The sequence below is a fragment of the Neodiprion lecontei genome, chromosome 4 (assembly GCF_021901455.1).
Source record: "Neodiprion lecontei isolate iyNeoLeco1 chromosome 4, iyNeoLeco1.1, whole genome shotgun sequence".
Taxonomy (NCBI): Eukaryota; Metazoa; Arthropoda; class Insecta; order Hymenoptera; family Diprionidae; genus Neodiprion; species Neodiprion lecontei.
This window is the reverse complement of record NC_060263.1, coordinates 21,571,674-21,592,963: the sequence shown is the minus strand read 5'-3', so window position 1 is coordinate 21,592,963 and position 21,290 is coordinate 21,571,674. Positions and strand designations below refer to the sequence as shown.

At 38.3% G+C, this 21,290-nt stretch overlaps 1 protein-coding gene across 3 annotated transcripts; it reads left to right on the top strand.

Annotated features, from left to right (window-relative positions):
• The first annotated feature begins 1,867 nt into the window (after nucleotides 1-1,867).
• Nucleotides 1,868-20,261, top strand: LOC107226831 (eukaryotic translation initiation factor 5). 3 transcript variants are annotated; one of them, XM_046738466.1, is made up of 6 exons: nucleotides 1,868-2,025; nucleotides 2,193-2,343; nucleotides 16,687-17,011; nucleotides 17,260-18,653; nucleotides 19,136-19,321; nucleotides 19,533-20,261. In XM_046738466.1, exons 4-6 carry the CDS (start codon nucleotides 17,628-17,630, stop codon nucleotides 19,653-19,655), a joined length of 1,335 nt encoding a protein of 444 aa, XP_046594422.1. In that variant the 5' UTR covers nucleotides 1,868-2,025; nucleotides 2,193-2,343; nucleotides 16,687-17,011; nucleotides 17,260-17,627; the 3' UTR covers nucleotides 19,656-20,261. The 3 variants fall into 3 exon arrangements, with proteins under 3 accessions (XP_046594422.1, XP_046594420.1, XP_046594421.1); XM_046738464.1 differs by having other exon boundaries at nucleotides 17,254-18,653; XM_046738465.1 differs by lacking the exons at nucleotides 1,868-2,025; nucleotides 2,193-2,343 and adding an exon at nucleotides 10,782-10,930 and having other exon boundaries at nucleotides 17,254-18,653.
• Nucleotides 20,262-21,290: the final 1,029 nt, after the last annotated feature.

The following is a 21,290-nucleotide window of genomic DNA, read 5'->3' as shown; positions in this document are numbered from 1 at the left end:
AATATTAAGATAGAATGGGCGAGGTGCCGAAAAACCCGAAACGCGCATGAGAAAAGAAAGAGAATGTCTAGATTTTCATGGGCAGCAAAATACTTCCACAGTATTTTGCAGCCTAGTTCTTGGCCAATACAAATGCCAAGAAAATAGGTAATTCGTATTTAGCGCGCACCAGGTAGCGCTAGAGTCCGTTTTGTAGAGACTCCAGGTAGAGCTTTCCTGCTTTATTGCCATTCCTAGTGGTCAATAACTCTGCAATAAAATACTACCGTAGCATTTTGCTGCCCGTGAAAATCCAGCCAATCGCTGCTGATATCTCTTTGCCCTTGTCTCTTCTCGCCCGTCCATTTCACTGTTAGTGGTGTGCGGGGTGTGCGTCAATAAAGGACAGTTTACAATGTCCGTTACCGTAACCGTAACCGCTGCGTTAGGGAGGTGAAGGATATAATAGGGATTATAGGGAACCCGTACTATGATTTCCAACGCCAACTGATAACGCTTTCGTAGAATCCGTTTTATTGTTAGTAGAATCTAGCCAAATTTTAACTTCATACTTAAGCGTTTCTACGGTCAGCCATTCAGATTGTAGATACTTACGACATAGCAATGGTCGAACGACGTTATGCACCGGTCTGCTTACTGATATACTTCGAATTCTCACACATAGGTGGCGATTCAACGGTTTTTTTCTTGTAACTATCTCACAAGTGCACAAAACTATAATCTATAGACTTATAAAAGATAGACTGAGCGCGCATATGAGCCGCTTGAAGCAAACATTTAAAGGACAGAAATATGCCGGGAGTAGTACTCCTTGCTCTCTCTGATGATATTTGTGGCGGGGATCGAGGCGGTAGAGGGAGAATGAGGCGAAATTATGCGCCTATATCTATAGTTGTCCACTTTCACTACGCCCTTGTCTCCCGGTGTGAAACTGATTGAAAAGAGAGAGCAGCCTCCCAATATATCTCTGTCCTTTATATGTAAGCTTCAGTACCTCTTGTAGGAGCGCTCAGTCTATAAGTCTATGCTTCGAACACACATTGAAATAGCGTCGTGGCAAACAGCTACAAAATTGACGTTATCAAACAGTTACTGATTCTACCCCATTCGGAACATGTACGGTATCAATGAGCTCGGTTACCGAAGCGACAACTTTTTTTTTTCTTGCGGCAAAGCGTAAGTACGTGTTATCTGCCACAAATCTGCAGCAGGCCTCTTTCATAAGCGCACATATGAAAGTCTTCTTGCAACTGCGGGAACTGGCAGATAGTGGTCTACCGGTAGAGTCATACACTCTCTCGGGTGATGGCCATTGCGTGAACTTGCGACAGAATGATACCTAGGGCTCTGTGCACGAGTTGAGGTCGTAATTAGAAACAGAAAGCAATAGCTGGAGTCGGACCTCTCACTCTAATCGGTGACGTGGTGGAGGAAACACACAGGCTTACAGGGCTCATCCAAGTTGCCTTATTATGATTTTCCGCCTAGCGGTTGTTCTCCAGTCTTTCGATCGTGCAACAGAGAGGACCGGCTCCAGGACACCGGATCTGTGTCTTTCGGTTTGGGCTTCAGCGACCCCGTAACTCAACGCTCCTGACGGAATGCTTGCCGACATGTTTGTTTTTTTTACCATTAAACACTTTCAAATTGCTAACATTACCGACTAGCACTTGGCCTCCCCGGATATAACGGCAAAATTGCCCAGAGCTGGCCTTAATTCTTTGATAGGATCCGGTTACTCGTAATATAGTTTTGTTAACCGTCTTTTGAAGTTTATGCCCATGAGACATCTGGTGGATTTTCCGTGAAACAGGTCGAGACGAGCACAGCGCAGCAACGCCACTTGGATCGCCTATCCCTTTTATTTTACACCGCTGCTTCTCATACCCATTCTTGTCCGTTCTCCGTTTGCGCTACGACGGAAGTCAGTTTCCCGACTGTTTAATGTTTTATTCATTATTGAAACAGACATATAGTAGCCGTCGTTCGGGTCGGGTCGTTCCGCTGTAATTTCTTGGCAAAAAAGTAGGTACTTGGTGTGGTTAACGTACTTTTTTCCTCGCTCTGGCTAAGATTGGCGTATAGTCGTTAAAAATTGCATAATCCCAGGTGTTAGTGATTGGTGTTTTGTTCGAGATGAAAGTTTTCCTTCTGCAGCATACACGTACTTTTTGCTTCTTTCTCTTTTACAGGCTATCAAAACTGCACAGCGACTTTGGGTGCTCTCCAAAGGGCGAACCATCTGTCTTGGATTTTTTGTGAATTTTTCTTTTAATTTTCACGCTAGAAGGCGGCCGTCCAGCAGGGCGTTACCATTTTATATGACTTTTCATCAACGTCAAGGTGAGGTTACGCTATTTTTTTTTTTTTTTATTTTGTCGTTCTTTAAATTAAATATAACTATCGGTAATTAACACCAGAAGGTTATTTTTTTTTTTTTTTTTGCAAAGCTAATTTTAGCAACAGCCATTTTGGATGTGAACTCTGCTCTTGAATGGCTATTACCCTTCGAGAAATCTGATCCTTATTTTTTATCAACTCTACCATCCGCCGACAAACCTGGGTACAATATAACACCTACTTCTCGCCCTCCCTTTCTCCTTCCCTCTCTTTGTACTTATATACACTTCAACGCTCTACATCACGTTCCATATTCAAAATGGCCTACCGTTCTCCTCGTTTGAAATATGAACTGTTGTCCAATATACTATACATGCTGCGCAACGTCGATTACAAAGACCTCTGAAATGATAAATCTACGATAACAACTACCGCTCGCTGACGAACGTGTTCGCGTGATGCGCAAAATGTACGAAACACGGAATTTGAGGTCTCCACACGGTGCGTTCTCTGATTTAAAAAATCATTATTCATTCGGTGCCAGATGTTATTTCTCGGTGTTCTCAAAATACGAAGAACGAACTGCGAACCTTCTACCGATATTCCCATTGATATTTGATCAGAAATTTTCACATCTTGAATTATAATTAGCTATTTATTTTCATCTCCGCCACATCTCGACGGTCCGATTTTGCGTTTTCGATGTACGAAAACAGCCTCGTTACGTCATTGCGTCATTCCGTACCTACATCTGCGTAACTAAGCTTATCTCTTGGTCAAGTATGCGCAGGAAACTGTAAAGAATATCTCACGTTTCTAAGTGTGTTCCTGCATTCGTTCAAATTTTGAATTAACCAGCTCACCTATTTCCGTTTCATACCGTTTAGTCCGTTTACACAATACTCGCAAATTTGTTTTCCCTTTGAATCGATTGGTCACTCGCTCTTGACACTTGAGAGTGCTTCAATATTTTTTTTACCGAGCATAAGAAAGGTAGTCTTTCTGTATTCTGTTATTGTCGATCTGCGTGTATGAGATAATGCATGGTATGCTCGATTCTTCCACGCCATGCAATAATATTAAAATAAATTCATGTACATACATGTACCTATAATAGCGTGTGTGCATTTTTTCTCAATCTATAATAATAATAACGGAGGAGTTGAGAAACAAGCGATTCCCCAAACGCAATTAGCAAACTTCTATATCCTACTACGAAGTGGAACTTTTAAAGTGTGCCGACGGGGTTATGATGTGACGTCATCAAACGGATGCGAGAGTCATGATATATCACGTATAGATGTGTGGATACATAAACATATTATATGTACACACATACACATATTATATGTACACATTATCCAACCTTTGACAGTAAAGAAAATTTTTCTTCACGAAATTTCCAAAGCAAGCATGGTTCTTATAACTTTATGATGTATCCATTGGTTTACTGAACATGAATATGCATTCTGTGTATGTTTTTTATACTGAGAATACACTTAAGTAGCATGCGCGTGAACGAAATGATAACAGCAGTGAGCGTATCAACTAATAGCGCTGTACATACGTCATTAGAATTGGTAGGTAAATCATTTCGGTTTGTGTATCGGGTAGACGTGAAAAACTGAGTTTTTTTTGCCGCCAATGCTAGAAATAAATGTATTTGTGTAGCGTTTTTCGATTGCTTCAAATAGTCCTCCACTGAAAAGATTATGCTATTTGACCGCACGCGACGGGTCAACCATACATGTGTTAAAAAAATTGACACAGATTCAAAATGCCGTTTTTTTCGCGATAACGTATTTGACGAGATATTTTCAGCGACATCTGTATGATGTTACGAACTACTAACTTTAAGGAAACAATATTCGAAAAGATGTCGCACGCGAAAAAATAGTATTATTTCACAATTTAACCCAATCTAAATGGGGCTAACAAGAGGATTATTTTTGAGCGCTTGACAATTAATATTGTCAGTAAATTATGATGAACGATACGACTGTGTGAAGATTCCACTCAGCAACTCACGTACTCGAATTGCACAACGCTGTATATTTTATCTAAAATAATTCTGGTTCTACGCGATTGAATTTGGTAGTTGTAAAATTAGATTCAACCAATGGTGTGACTTGGAATAAGTTTTTAATTTCGCGGTTCCTAGCTGGAAAATATAAAGACAGTTAGTGATTTATTGAAAATTTATTCTCAACCTGTTTCTTCCGTGGAATTGAGTCTTGGAGAAGTGCCGCATCTCGTGATTCAGGTTTTGCATAAATAACTCTGTATTCTATTTGAAACTTCCCGCCAGTTGGATCTTTATTGTGGAGTAAACAAAACCACGCCTACAGCCTCGACTCTGATTCATTAATGTATAAATCAATATCGGTAATGATTATACAAATTAATAATATACTTGTCGGAATTGCGAAAATATCAATAAAACAACTTTGTTGTAAGATGGTATCAATTTTTGTGTTTATTACATCTTATGTCATGAATTGAAAATTGAAAGTTTCCGTTGGTAGAGCAAAATTTCAACACACATAAAATATTAAACTCACACGAGATGAATATTCTTTTTCGTCTACACAGTGATGAAGTACGACCGGTTAAACTTTTCACGGCTAGTCATACAGGGTGGTTGGTTTTAATCGCCCCAGGCGAATATTTCAAAATCGTGATGAGATATAAGACAAAGTCTTACACAAAACTTGTAAAGAATTCATTTTTGATCCGGCTCTATATTTAAAGTGCCTCATCTATATCTAAAATCAGGCGTTACTTAAATAATTACAAAAACGGCATATTCCATAACGTTGACCCATATTAGCGTCATCTTTCCCCCTTGAAACCTTTCAAGTTTTGCATACAACTTTTTCTCGTATCTCTTTTCCTTTTTGAAATATTCGCCTGATGCGATTAAAACCGATTACCCTGAATGAACGTTTGACGTTTGTTTATTTCTCGAAAACACAGATGTTTTTATTTGGAACGATGCACCGATGTCACCTAAGTACGTATTAAAATTTACGGATCGCGTTTTACGAGTTGTAACGCGTAACAATTTACCAGCAGTAAACTTCTGGCAGTGAGTTAGCTATTTTTGGTGAAAATTTTAGACATTTACTATATGCCAAAATCTCAGTATGAACTTGTAGTGAAAAGGTGAGTTTACCGATAAAAGTTTTGTTTATTATGCAAATACTTCCGTGAAATTTCGGTTGACACAAAGTATACGCGCTAAAGCCAGGAAAAATAAGATTTGCAAAATTTATTTTAAATGCTGATGCTGGAAGATATTCTATAAGAATATTTTAAGTCGGCAAAATTTTTTCCCCACACAATTTGCGATTAAGAGTAAATTCCCTGATTATATACCAATCAGAATTCTCAGTACTAATAAAAGTTCGTATAACGGCACAAAATTATTTGTTCCAGAACTTATAATATTTTACATTGTGAAACGCCTTACATTACATTCTGACGATGTGTATACTTTTGCTTTTGCATTCAAAAGGAAACAATTTCCAGTTGAATAAACTTTTGCAATGACGGTAAATAAACCTCAAGGCCAAACGCCAGGAAATATTTTTTAATCTTTTAGGATCCGTTATACGTCTACATAAGTGTTCAACGTGATAATACTGTTGTTAAAGATCATACATGCAGAGAATTATACGCAAAATGAAATCCTATCGAACGTAATGTAAAATCACGCGTTAAAAAGAGATATAATAAACTGAAAAGAACAACAGGAAACACCTAAGGTCCTAAATTAAGAACGCAATACAAAAATAAAAATAAATAAACTATCAGTAATACTGGTTACGCAGTGAGTCCCTTATTTCCCTTTCATTATCCTACTTTTTCTTCTTTCCCCATAAGCACTCTAAAACTGAAGATTTCGCCCAAATGTACCCCAAAGCAGTCAATTTCCCCCTAAGATCTCTCTATTTTTGCCAATCAGTTCCTTTTCCTTTCATAAATTGAAATGGACTAAAAAATCAATTTTACACTCGAGTACAATGTTTATTCTTTCAACTTAACATGGTAATAAAAAAAATAAAAAAAATATTTCACAAAACCATAATTTTTACGGTTTAATTGAGTGCCGTTATCTACGGAATACGTGCGCTTATCCAAAATTATTTTTTTCCTACATTTAGTTGGACATTAAACATTGTTCTCGAGTATCAAATTGACTTTTTCAGTCCATTTTACTTTGTGAAAAAAAAAAGACAATTTAAAAACATCGACAATTTCAAAGTATTTCACAATCAAAATTTTAATCTCGCCCCGGCACGTGTCAATATTATCGGTAAATTTCTATATTTAAGGGAAATTTTTTTTTGCTTATAATATGACTATATTTTCGTGGTGCAATGGAAAAAATTTCTAAACGACCGAATTAACGGTCATCCCAGTGTGTATCTAGTTCTGTTCTATTCAGTCAGTACAATGAAAACATATCGGAACCCTAATACCGCCCTATTTTCCCTAAAATTACCTTGACTTGATCACCGTGAAGCCCGCCGAATAAGGAAGGTGCGATGAGAATCACTGTGAGAACGTGCGGTACGTCATTACATAAGATACGGTAGCTTCTGATACAACGTTGTGTAATGTTACACATGGCGTGCTCTACACGCTGCCGAATTGCAATCATACACACGCGTACCTACCAAAAACCTGAGTGTGCGTTCAACGTAACGCGGACTTGACGATTGTCAGTCCACGTTGTCATTCGAAAGACAGTTATATAAGATAATACGAATATGAAATTTTATGGGAAATTGAAAAGCTGCGAGAGTAATCAATGCCTTTGAAGCATAAATCGGATATCTTTTTAAATTGTACTTCTGGTGAATTGGTCCCTTCTGTTTATCGTAATGCAGAATATAACAAATGATTGTAGGATTTATTTTCTCGCCCATGAAATATAATCGGTATGTAGGATGTTTATATTCATGATTTAGTAGCGATATATGTATATAGTGATGGTGGGAAGGAATTTAAACTCGGTCGTACCGGGAAGGTGAGGCACGAGCATAAGCGTATTATATCTTGTGACGTGTGAACGAACTTTATCGATTCATGTTTTCTATCATTTGCATACCATGATTTTCCGGTACGTCATTATTACGCCACGCAATCAATTGCGCATTTTATTCGTATTTCGATTATCATACCTTTGGTAGTGAAATTAACAGTAATAAAAACAAACAACGATTAACACGAAACGGGTTGTCAGATCTGATTTTAAGCGTTCCGTTGAAAACTCCGTTACGTCGTCTAGGCAACTGCTCTGCAGATTCTCTGAATTCAAAGATCTCGTTTGCTTTGTCATTTATTAGGTTTTCGCACTACTTCATTCTACATTATGAGATATGCAGTTAGCAAAGCCCGCAATTTCGCAATTTTAGCATTGGCTGAAACGCAGTGAATTATACTAAGGTGAAAATAACTTATATTTTCAAAACTTGGCTGCTTCAAAGTCAGTACAAAATTGCTAAACAGTGACACCCCCCCTAATATCTCGTTACGCGTTACTAACTTCAGCCTCGTAATTGTGGGTGAAAATTTGAGAGTCTGTTGTCCCGATGAAAAAATGATCAGTTTTAATCATGAAATGTGCGGGTGCGGCAGTGACCTTACGTCCATGTGGACTCCTGACCTCTAGGCTGAATATTATCCGTGCGGGGGATAAGGTTGAAGTTCGCAAGGTTAGCGTGACGATGCATTTTCATAAGCAATCGTTATTTCGCAACTTCGGGATTATGTGAAATTCAATAGTCTGCAGTAACGTGCCAAATAACTATACTCGTATATTTTGCAAACTCAACTACTTCAGAGTCACTCTAAATTTGCAAAATACAGTGATTTTTTACAACGTTTTCTTACGTTCACGCGAGTAACTACGACGGTGTGGAAAGAGTTACGTGGTGTCGGAAAAAGAGATCGATGCGCCGAGTATAAAACAATAATCTAACTGACGTAATATTAAACCTACTTTACATTGATGCGAAATAGCATCAGCCAAAAACGTCGTTTTGCTGAGTCTTGGGGAGATGGATCTTTTTGTTAGATCGCGTTTCTAATAATAAATCATTTTTATACATAAACATGCTATGTAGAGTTAAGAAAATACGATGCGAAGATTCGTTGATGAGAAAACTGTAAAAAACAATAATACAAGGTTCATGATTGAAGACAAATATCGCGCGTTGGCTTCTTTATTGTAGGTGGTGGACTTGGGCGTCACGCGAAGCCAAACGATACATGCGAGATTATTGTAATAACACAAGCATCGCACTTCAGTGTGGGACAGAAGTAGGAAGTCAAAAATTGTAATTTTTATTCAATACCTATTGTAATACTAGTAATTATTACAATGCTTTGAGAGTCTGAAGCTTTTGGAGATATTGCAAGCTGTATCGTTATCACAGTTTGCTTCCAAGATTTCTAAGCGATTTATTTATTATTTAATTCCGATTAGAATGAAGTATATTGAAATTGCCAGGACTTCACTTAATTTTCAACTTTAAGAGATTGTATTTAGCAACGCGTCGATCCTTTCACTCGGATAAAGTAGTGATTCGACAAATATCTTGACTGACTTGCACGTGAAGACCCGTGTCTGCCTGTAACTTCTCTTTAGCTTCCAGAGAGATGAGAGCGTTTTGTGTATGATGGTCCAGAAATAAACAACGTGTGACTGCAGTACTTGCAATATATCTTTTCAATAACGGTGACCAGCTAAATCTAGTAAGAATCTTCAACACTGCGTTTTCCTGTGCCTACCAAAGTGTACTTGAAATGCAATACTTGTTCACCATCGTCTATCCCAATTGCTTGATTATTTACATAAGATGGATTCGTAATGTCGCCTGACATGAGACACATCAACAGAATATAGCAGTTCCATGTACGAAAAAAAAAAAAAAAAAGAATACGCAGGAATCAAATTCAAGCAACCAAGGTGTATCTTTGGGTCGTCAAGGGGTGTAAAATTCTTCAGCTCGGGTCGGATCGGGTCGGATAATATGGATTAGTTTCGGGTCGAATTGCCCAAAAGTTCGGGTACCCGAAAATCTCGAGTTCCTCGAAAATCTCGGGTTTGCCGAACATTGCAGGGATCTCGAAAATTTTGGTCACGGCTGTTTTCGCTTCTCCAAAAATACCGGAATTTCTGAAGTGAACGGAGATTTTTGAAGATTTCGCACTTATGTCATTTCCAAAACCCCGGAAGATCTAAAGGACAATTTCGTAGTCGTCTGGTATTTTGAGGTCTGGAGGTTCTAGTCTCAAAAAATCAGACTAGAGGCTCACAGAAAATTATACTCTCGGATTCCTTCACATCTGCTTCATTAGCATATCATCGTGAAATGATTTTATTATCGTCCAGTAGGGGTGTGCAGGTACTGAAATTCTTTGGCTCGGGTCGGGTAAAATGGATTAATTTTGGAGCAGGTTCCCGGAAATTTCGCGTACTCAAAGATTTCGGGATTGCCAAAACCCCGACTCGAACCCGAGTTCGAATACCCGAGATTTCAGGAACCCGCACGCCCCTGATCTTAACTGCTAGACATTTTTTAACAACTACAGTATACACGCCATTTTACATTTTTTGACTCAATTCAAATACCCATTTTCCTTTTCGAATACATATAAGTCAGGAAAGCACCTCGATTTGTTCATTTAAAAGGTGCCTCAAGTTCCGAAGGTTCGTTTGAACGAAACGAGATAGAGGCTTGTATACCTGGCTCGTTTTTACGCCAAAAATTTCCCACCGCTGAGACTCAAAGTACGAGAGACCGCAATCAGTTGCTTCAATCGGGTTAAATTGTTTCAAAATTTTTCTGAACGATAGAATAGGGTTGATGTTTCAAATTTTCGTTGAGTAGAACGGAATGACATTTTTATAAGCATTTTCCATTTCGTATTTCAAACGCATCGGTAAAAGCTGCATTTTGCCCAACCATGCAGTAAAAAATTTGGTAAAAGACCTGCAATCTGAAATGTTATTAAAAATTAAAAATATTATACCGGATATATAACGGATGACCTATTCCTGTATATCTATAGGTACGAACCCTTGGATAATTCCGACACATTCATTGCCACCGACGGCATCTTTTTCTCATGTTTAAACAAGTGGCGGCAGAATACACCAGCGGCCTTAAATGTGTCGGAATAAATCTAAGGGTCTGTACACGGTACATATTAATTAAAGTATATCGCGCGCCGCAAACTTTCCGCATTGCACTCGCGAAAATTCGGCCTTGCCAATACGTGTAGAGGAAGTACGTGTCGCACCCTGAATGCGCCCGTAACTGACGTCGTCGTTGAGGACGATCAATAGGCACCATCTCGACGTCCGCCTTACAGTTAAACGACGCTTGCGCAAAACGCGGGGGTATAATCGGCTGGCGAATATCGTCCGGGACACGAACGGCAAACTCTGCTCAGTAGAGAGCTAAATCTCCGTCGTATTGTTATCGGGGGCATATCACCTGCCGCATTGTAGTAGAGCAGCGAAACACCAGAGCCACCATACGCAAATCTCGACTTATGCGTCATCACCGAGAAGGTAACTTTACGTGTACGCGACGTTTATTGTAAATCGCACGATTGAAGTCAAGCCCTTCCTCTAACGCCCGGGTCATTCGCTGGAAGTAGGAAGTTTCCGGGCTCAAAATACGTGCGTTGGGTCTGCAAAAATTAAACTCTTAATTCCAGTTGACCTGCTGCTAAGGCTTCAACCGCGTAATTCAGGCCTTTTGCCGAATATTTTCTGTACGATGTCATAATTTGGAACTTCTTGTGCGTAATCCTTCCGCACGACGGACTGAATAATGCGAGGCTTTTTCTCAATATCGAAAGAACTACAAAAAAAATGGACTCGAGTTTGGGTGATTTTCAACGCTGAGCATGACAAGAGACTCTACATGTGCAGGTGAAACTATATTTTAACAGTGCGGTAACAGAGCCATGCTTGATGGTTGCGAAACCCGGCCAGAAGGGTTGCGATAAATGGCAAATCATGCTATTTTGTCACAAAAAAGGAATATTCTGGATCAACGCTTAATCCATGTTACAGAAATCCGCGAAAAGAACGTTATGAATGTCTTCGGTTTACGTTCCGAAAGGAATGGAAAGGAATATTAGAATCATAAGTATGATAGACACGTCGTATAATGACTTACTGTATTAAATCAATATTCGAAGTTCATTGCTGTTGCATATTGCAAAATTATTGCTGTTATAATATATTGGTCAGTCGCGAAGTAATTATTACTGCAGTTCACATTCACGGTGAAGAAAATATCGCAATGCGTGTACGATAAAACATCGATACGTAGAGTTTTTTAAATACGTATATAGAGATTTTCTGCCATATGCAATGGGCGTGACCCCGAATTTGTATTCAGGAATATCATTCTCTTTATTCTGTCATAATTCCATCTGATTTCGATTGACATATGTTTATTTGGAATATCTATATCTATACCATTTCGAGGAAATTTTAATACGACATCGCCACTTCGAAGAGACAAGCATATTGTTAATTTATCGTGTACAAATAAACACGTCTATCAATCAATCGACACTCTAGGTGGATGTCGCGTTACAAATCTGAAGTGGCATGTCCCTGGTGCGGTCATTTTGTCATTATATCACCGTAATTTATACATGTGTACCAGAAATGTGTTGCTTGTCAGATTATTCCAAAATATTGAAATGTGATCGGTATATTTGAAAAATCGCATGCCTGCTAACTAGTAAGGCGTGGGCCTGGGCTAAAACACGCATACCAATCTTTGATCAACGTTACGGGGCCACAGAAAAGCAAATACCTACGTAATGGGTACAATAAACTTGCGAATGTAATCTATTGACTTTGAGTCTGCGGTATCCGCAGTCTCGAGAGGCTCGATGGTGTTCATCAATAAAAACATTTCAGCGGTGATTTCATTGAAATACATCAAGTGCATCAAGAAATTACCCCGTTTGTTGGGTGCCCTCTTTGCAGGTGATTTTCACCTCCTCAAACCGTTTTCCGCCGGTAAAAAAAAAAAATATTTATATTAGGGTGGGCAAAAAAAAAATCATTTTTCTTGCCTGGATCGAAAAACTTGATTTGTGTGCTAAAACAAATTTCCGTGAAAAGAGAGCCCTGTAGCTCAACTTTAAAACGTCACTCACGGGACTTTTGTATTTCGTTTCTGATTAACATGTGAAAAATCAGAGGGATCAGCGACAGGGTATGAGCCTATATTGCTGAATAAGCGCATAGTGCATTTGCTTTTTTTTTTTTTACAAACTTTTTGAGTCAAGTTGTTTGAGTGTTACAACATCTTATCGGGCGGATGGGAATTACTGTTTGATTCCAAAAATCTTGAGCTTTTTCCATCGTGATATTTGCACTCTTTCGAGTGGTTCGCTTCAGCGAAGTATTGGTGCAGAAAAAAAACATTAAAAACCCAACGATTGCCCCGTCGCTGTCGCTACGATATTTCACGTGTTCATCATTTTAATATTGAGCTACAGAACTCTCTTTTCACAGGAATTTGTTTCAGCACGCAAATAAACTGTTTCGATCCATGCTAAGAAAAAAATGTTGTTGAGCCATCCTAATGTGTATAAAATTGAATGTTTATTCTGCTGTATTGGTACACTTGGTACCACGTGACTTAACCGCGGAACTCTATGCCGATTGCGAGTCACGTGATACCAGGTGCACCAACGCAACAACGGTAATTATAAAACTTTACCGCACGATCATGGCTTCTCAAAGCCGTTGACGATCGCCACATTCCAATAGTTGTAGGATTACATTTCCTCACGTCATTGTATGTGTTCGAGCATTGCATGTAAAATTGTGCTGACTATGGCTTTTTCGTATCCACGATCCGCGTACCTAGTTAATAGTCAACATAGGTAAAACTCGAGGAGCTATTCACTTACAGACTATATGTGACAAGCGATTGCAAAATTTCAGTGATTTCACACGATTTCCGATAATTTCATTCGATTTCACTCGATTTCAACCGATTTTCGATGATTTAAATTTCGAACAATATTCAGCGATTGCGAGCAACTTCCATCTTGATTTTAAACAATTTAAGCGATTTTCGGTCGGAAACCAAGTGATTTGTGCTTTGGTTCCGAATGATTTCAGGCAATGTTCAACGATTTCAATTGATTTTTAAGCCATCTCTTAGGAATCGCCTCATGTAATAAACTATTCGAAACAAACATTAGTCTTATCGAACTAGGCATCAACTAAACGCCCTATTTCCCGTAGAATCGGGGATTTTTGTTCGAATGAAAAAAACGTTTTGAGACTTAATAAACCTGAAAAATAAACAAGAAACGAAAATCAACGCTATACGAAGTTCAACTCTTAATGAAAATGCGAGAATCGTACAAAATATAAAAGCGAATTTGATATCACTGATTTAACAAAGGAGAAAACTTTCGAAAAACAAGTGCAGGAAAGCATAACTTTGTGTTCGAAAGTTTATACAGGTTGATTCGTGGGAGCCGTCTGAATGAATCAAAAGTTACGATAGGAGAAAAACCCACTACACAATCTCCTACAATGTTATTTATGCCAATGACAATAAACATGGGCAAAACAACATCGCTATACATAGAAGTGATAAAACTGAGTGAATTCGAGTATCACATGCTAAGATATTGATCAATCCGAGAAGAGGTTTCACAAGTAAAACGTTTAAAATGATTAAACTTGGTTGCTCTTATTACGGTGGTTCTGGTTCCCGTTTTTGACCGTCTTGACATTTTTTCATTCGGTGTTCTTTTCTTTTGAGACACGATTTGTCTCCGACTGTCCTTTGAACCATTTCTCTTTCCATTTGTTTAGTCAACAACAACATCACGGCTGTCAAAGCCGCAGTGTAGGGGCCCGAAGATTTTCGCTATCATGACCCTGGGATTGAGCCCTCGCGAAAACCGTCCAAATGATCGATAAAACCTGACCCGCGTGTGCGACAGACTATCCAAAAATAATTACAAACACAAAAGAAAAAAAAAAAATCGAATCGCGGTACATGGGAAATAACACGCATACTCGATCTCTACAAATGCAATTTCAAGCAGATCTAGCCCTCTACAAACAGCTTTTGGAAATCTCATTACGATGGTGCTTACAAGTGATGCGGTTCACATAAATAGGTCACGCGTGTAACAAGATATTTGAAAAAAGGAATAAAAGTATAATCTCACACCGATCCCGCCCTTCACTACGATGATGAGAAAATTACAAAAATTGCAAATTACGTATTGAAGGTATTGAACAGCGGCGTTTTCTTAGAAAATCGAATGTCTCGACGACGGTATGAATCAAACATATTAGCCCATTTTATTCGCACGTTTCTTCTAATCAACTTCATTTTTTAAATGCTTCCGTAAAATTCTGGATTTTTGCTACTTGCGCGTATTATGACGTTAATTTTCTTTCTCTCTACGCACAAGTCCGTTATGATCAAACCTAGAATGTGTTTTATGTAATTGTGAATATTTCCTATTGATTTCTACGCATCATAGTCTGAGAAGTTGGGCGCCAATTGACTGAGACAATATAAAATTCTCTATTCAAAAATCTTGCCAATCTAGAAAGATGGTATCCTTGAGGGATTTCGGCCTTATCTATAAGGATCGTTGGAGCGGAGACCGGCCGAAACCGTTGCGCTAAATTGGTGTTCAGGGAAAGCGAAGCACGTAACTTTTTTTAGTACTGCCGATGCCTGAAATTAGGAAAATATACAGAGGTCAGATACCAGTACTTACCCACGGATATCCATCGACTGATGATATTAAATTGTGGAAAAGAGATTCCTTAATTACAGTTACTCATTTCGCTGTTGAACGGCTCCTAGGCCACTGTAAAGTAAATTACAATGTGTTCCAATGGAAGACGTTCCAAGGCAGTTCCGGCGCTTCAGTGTGCATATTTGCTAAGAGCTACGCGTACTATTTTAGTCTACATGCAGATCCATGTGACGGTAAAAATGAGAATGTCACAGAAACCCGTCTTCAATGCTGTTTAACACTTCTAGTATCCGTATGTCTCATCAAAATAGTTACCTTTTTCAAAAAGACGTACTAATGTCGTATATTTGCCTTGTATAAAAAACGTCTCTGCAAAATTGTTCAAAAGATCGGTTTTCGACACGTTTGTTTTCTGGGTACAGTTTCAAAAGGGTATTAATTAATTTTTAATTAATTTTTAATGGCTTCTTCGTGTTTGATACGTTTGGATCTTATGCTCTTGGCTTTTATTTATAATTCAAGTTTCCCTTTAACTGATATCAATTTTTCGAAATATCATAAATATTACGAAAATATTCGAGTGCTTTAGGATGCTGAAGTATGTGTGTAGCAACTATAGTCGTGTCTTAAAACGTGACTACTCATTTAACATATTTATATTTACCAAATTTATTCCCTTTTAATGTAGTGAATCCGTTTTCTCAACAAATGGCGTTAATTATTACGAAGAAATATTTTAAATTTAGTTTCACCCAGAAAACGCATGTACGTTTTTTCCCTGCCGTCTAACACATGAGCGGGATAGTTAACAACCCCACGCTTTTCTCGTTCGTAAAATCTTTCCAAAACCGATAATGGGACTAGTAAGTACACGAATTTTTTCGTTTTTTAATAAGGAAACGAACGGTGAAGACCAAATCCAATTTTGATGAAGCTTAGTTAGTGAAAAATTCAATCAACTGCAAAAAGTGCTAAAAAAAAAGCACTTTGGCAGAGAAAATTGCTTCGATATGCAAAGTACATGTTTTTTTTAACAAGTTCAATATTTTTGTTTGATTAAAAAAGTAAAATTCACTTACAGCAAAGTCGGATAGTTAGCTACCCCAGCAGTTTAAGATCGCAGCCAGATAGTGAAACTGAATTGTGGTCACAGTCCCCAGCCGATAATGTCACTTTTTTAGCTTAAGAGAGCAGTTTGAAAGACGGCTGCGATAGTTAACTACCCCGTACATGCGTTCTAGGGTTAACTTAATACGAAGTTAAAGTGCATATCATTTCAGAAATTAGATGGGGTAAAGTTATTTCTTCAGATTCATCTAAAGGCGTTAATCAATTATAGGTATAGGAATCTTGTTTTTACCAATGAATTTTTGAGAATAATGCTGATGAGATTGATAATATGAATAGGACTTCCAAATCGTAAAAATTAAATACTTATTGAAAACATGTTATTCACAACCGAGAGACTTTCATGATAATTTGATATAATTCAATTTATTTTCATATAAAAATTTATTAAAAGAGGTATTATTTTTTTTCTTCCAACAGAAACATCCAGGATATCCAGAGGGAAAGGATCGGTGTATTGCAGCAAAGGCGGCGGAGGGTGGACATTGTCCAACGGTCCCAAGATTTGCAGAACCATCTCTTCCACGCAGGCCAATCTTTCGCTATCGACAACCGGTCGAACAATAATATCGGCGTGGCGTTCAGGCTTTATTGAAGGCAAGAGCGGTAGACAGGCAGCGTGTATGATCATTGAAGACCACCCCCCTCTGCCCACCAGACCGAGGCAAAATCCGCACCAAGATACCACCCAACGTTTTCTAAACCATCTGGTCCTGCCCAAACACAGGACCTCAAAATTTTCCAGGTGATTTTTGTCACACTTTACTGTGTTCAGTACACAGAAATTAAGTTTGTCATGAACATAAATCTACCAATCTTGCATATTTTAATTGAATGATTACAGTATAATTCAACCAATAGTCTCATTTTTACAACTACATATTGCTTTGTTATATAATAATAAAATATATAACTTCGTCTGAGATCCCTGATCCTCTTTAACACTGTAAATTTGTTGAAAATTGAATGATTTGTAATCATTTTCAGTAATAGGCATCGGAAGCTTCAACCATTCAGGGAAACGTGACTGTCGTCACAAGGTATCGCGGCATACCAAACCGCAACAACGAAAAAAACCAGCCCTGACTTGACACGTTGTTTGCTACCGGTAGGTAGCCACTGCCAGGCAAGGTCGTCACTGCTCAGCAATCAAACTGTTGCTCAAAACCATCAAAATAAAATATAGAAGTTTGAGGACGTTACCGACCTGAGCTCCAGAGACAAGGTGTACGGCAAGAGCACGACGCAAAACATTCGTACAAGCTGCTTCTACGTTTCGCAAAAACGTCTCGTCAAAAGTTGTTACAGTTTGAACGAACTCATAAACCTGCGAGAAGTAGAAGGCGAAAATACCAGTTACCATGGGGAGTCTAAACGTCAATCGGGCTGTTAGCGATGCCTTTTATCGCTACAAAATGCCTCGGATTCAAGCCAAGGTAGAGGGCAAAGGCAATGGAATAAAAACTGTAATCGTCAACATGATAGAAGTCGCCAAAGCCATCGGGAGACCCCCCACGTATCCAACAAAGTACTTTGGATGCGAACTTGGAGCTCAGACTCAATTTGATTTTAAAAATGAAAGATTCATCGTTAACGGATCTCATGATGCAACCAAACTTCAAGATCTTCTCGATGGATTCATCAGAAAATACGTTTTGTGTCCTGCTTGTGACAATCCGGAAACTGAACTGCTTATCAGCGCAAAAAAGGGAACGATTTCTCAGGGATGCAAAGCCTGTGGTCATCATAACCTCCTTGAATTCAACCACAAACTCAATACATTCATATTGAAGAATCCACCAAGCCTGAACCCAGCAGCCACAGGAAGTTCTCTTACTGAAGGAAAGCGTGGCAAACGTTCTAAGAAAACTAACGGTGATACTAACGGTGATCGTTCAGGTTCCCCTGAAAACGAAAACAGTACTACGGATATAATAGTTCAAGCTCCGACTAAAATTGCTGTTGAAGATGAATACGATCAGTGGGCAGTTGATGTCTCTGAAGAGGCAGTGCGAGCTCGGCAACAGGATTTAACAGATGGAGCAAAAGGCATGACTATCAGTGATGATCTCGAAAAAACCGAAAAAGAACGCATGGACATTTTTTACGAGTTGGTTAAACGTCGACGTGATGCTGGCCAACTTGATAGCCACAAGGAACTTGTTAGCGAGGCTGAGCGTCTTGAGATCAAATCAAAAGCTCCGTTGGTTCTTGCTGAGCTATTGTTTGATCATGCTATTGCCATCCAAGTCAAAAAGCATCGCGTACTACTACTTCGTTTTACTCACGACGATGCTAAAGCACAGAAGTATTTGTTAGGAGGCATAGAACAGGTCATCGCTCTCCATAAAGATTCGTTGATGCCAAAAGTTCCTGGAATCCTGAAGGTAAGAAACGACTATTTTGGGGATTTTGTTTTTTTTTTTATTTACTTATTTTTTTTATTAATGAGGCTGAATACTTTATCCACAAGATGTAAAAAAAAGTTAAGTTTTTTGCAATGAGCACGACCTGACGATCGCATTCTTAATTTGGAATAGTTTAGTAGTTTAGCTCCTTAGGTGGTTTAACAAAGGAGATTGGAGCAAATTGTCATATATTAGAAACATTTCGAAGTCGCTAATGAAACCATGGAAGAAATGAATATAGACAAGTAGATAGAACTATTTTATTTCACTCTTAAAACTTAACAACTTTGATATATAATCCCATTTTTCAGTGAAACCTATCGTTCCCATAATACTATTACTATGAAAATCACTACTCCACTCAAAATGAGACACCCTATATAGATATTAATTTTTGACAAAATGCATAATAAATTTTAATTTATTGGCTATTGAATAATACTACATTATTTGTTTTTCAGCTTTTCTACGACTCTGATATATTAGAAGAAAAAGCTTTACTCGAGTGGGCCAGCAAAGTTAGTAAGAAGTATGTTTCCAAAGACTTGGCCCAGGAAATCCATGACAAAGCGGCACCATTCCTAACGTGGTTGAAAGAAGCTGAAGAAGAAGACTCCGATTCCCAGGAAGAAGATGATGATCTTGAGGTAGGCATCTGGGAACTAGTTTTATGCTGATTTCTTCAACTAGTATAATCAGTAATCGCCAAGTCATGAATACTTTACATTTGAAAAACTAATGAAGTGGTGTTCAGTAAGGTTGGATGAAAATATTGTTACACAGAAAGTCCAAACAAATAGATTCTTTTGTATTAAGATTGAATTTTTTGAATAAAGACTATGTTCATTTATTTTCTAGATCGAATACGACGATAGAGCCAAGCAACCGCTGAAACAACAGCAGCAGCAGCAACAACAGCCCACCAAGAAACCTCTTATTGATGACTCAGAAGAAGACGATGTTGACATTGATGCAATTTAAAGAGTACGGAAATGTGTTGATTGAGAAGACAAAAAATATACCTGCACCAGGGAAGTTGTCTTAGCACAATGTCAGTTTATATTAGAGTTTTCTTACTTTACTGTATTAGTATTCACACCACAGTTTACATCGCGCATACTTTGCTTAAATAATTACCTTCGATGAGTATCAATTCATAACAATTTCTCAAGTTGTTCTAAATGAAAATTTTCTTGGGCCTAAATATACTGGCAGTAAACTCTGCTCGAGGATATTTCAACGTGTTGCAATTTTTAATTGCATTTTATGCAATGTACTATACTTATAAATATTGCTGACAGGGAAAAAAAAAAACAAAAAAAATTTTTAACTACTAAATCGTTCAAATTTTGAAGTACTTCTAATTTATTATCAATGTTTCTATGATATTTCGTTTTGAATTTAATATTGCTACTATTCATTTCGATCGTATTGTACCGTTGTCGAATAATAATTAATATCCAACCCCGTAATATATCAATAGTTACATCTGTTAAGACAAAGTTGGCCTGCTGAGAACGTTCATTATTGTACATCAATTTACTATTCTGATGATAATTATTCAAATAAACGTTTATCGCAATTGAATTCGTCTATACTCTACGTGACAGTATATGTAGAGTAACCACATTCTTTTTAAGACCGTGCAAGCAATCAAACAAACTATAAAAATGATGAAAATTCGTGTTGTGCGGTAGCGTATCGAAATCGCGTTGATTTTTAAACTTTTTTTGCGTACGAGAATAGTCTTAAATGACTTTCTAATACGCAGTAGATCTTTGTAATTAGCCCAATCTCAAATGGTCTCGACCAATGACATCCAATTATCCATGAATGTGTTCTGCATCACTCACTGCTTCAGTGATGCTTAAGTGTGAAGTACCGGGTAACCGGGTGACCAAGCACATTGAAAATTAGTTCCAAAAACCTATTTCGTATTCGAGGGAGCTAATAAATCGGGAACACGAAAAACGCATCTATGGGTACTTAGGAGCGCGGGTTGGTTTGCATGCGAATTGACACCGACGTGTAAAAGGTTGTTACCACGGTAACTAGCGAGGAGCCCTTCTTTGGGGCTGGTTTCATCGTTCCTACTCCGGGCACTGAAAGCGCTGACAGATAGAAATGTTTTGGAAAAAGTTTGCAAACAAACGTCCATAAGATAATTTTCGGTATACGTTTAAGAGCCGTCAATCACGCTTCCAACCTAACCCAGGTAGCATGAGATAACGAGTTTTCGATTCAGACCGGGAGCGCTTTACGGCAGAATTGAGCATGATTGTTACATGCTGCTGCAGCATGGGCCGAACAGCAGCATGCATGGGTTGTTCACTGACATACTTCTATTCGACTTCTCACATGCAGGTAGCGATTCAACTATTCTTCCTTGTTATTTTCTCGCAAATTCACAAACTATATTGTGATTCGCATATAAGCTGGACTGAGGCAAGAGTAATAATATTGAAACAGAGCCGCGGTGAACAACTATGGAAGAAGTAGTTGCCTTGGAACATGACGTATTTACGGTATTTACTGGAGAGACGATTCCGCGTGTTCAGAGAACGTGTAGCGGAAGTCTAGTGCGAGAGAGAGAGAGAAGAAATATATAACATGCCC

Coding starts and splice junctions, on each gene's coding strand:
- LOC107226831 (XM_046738466.1), top strand. CDS start 17,628: ATGGGGAGTCTAAACGTCAATCGGGCTGTTAGCGATGCCTTTTATCGC. Junction 18,654..19,135: donor AAGTTCCTGGAATCCTGAAG/GTAAGAAACGAC, acceptor TTTGTTTTTCAG/CTTTTCTACGACTCTGATAT. Junction 19,322..19,532: donor AAGAAGATGATGATCTTGAG/GTAGGCATCTGG, acceptor TTTATTTTCTAG/ATCGAATACGACGATAGAGC.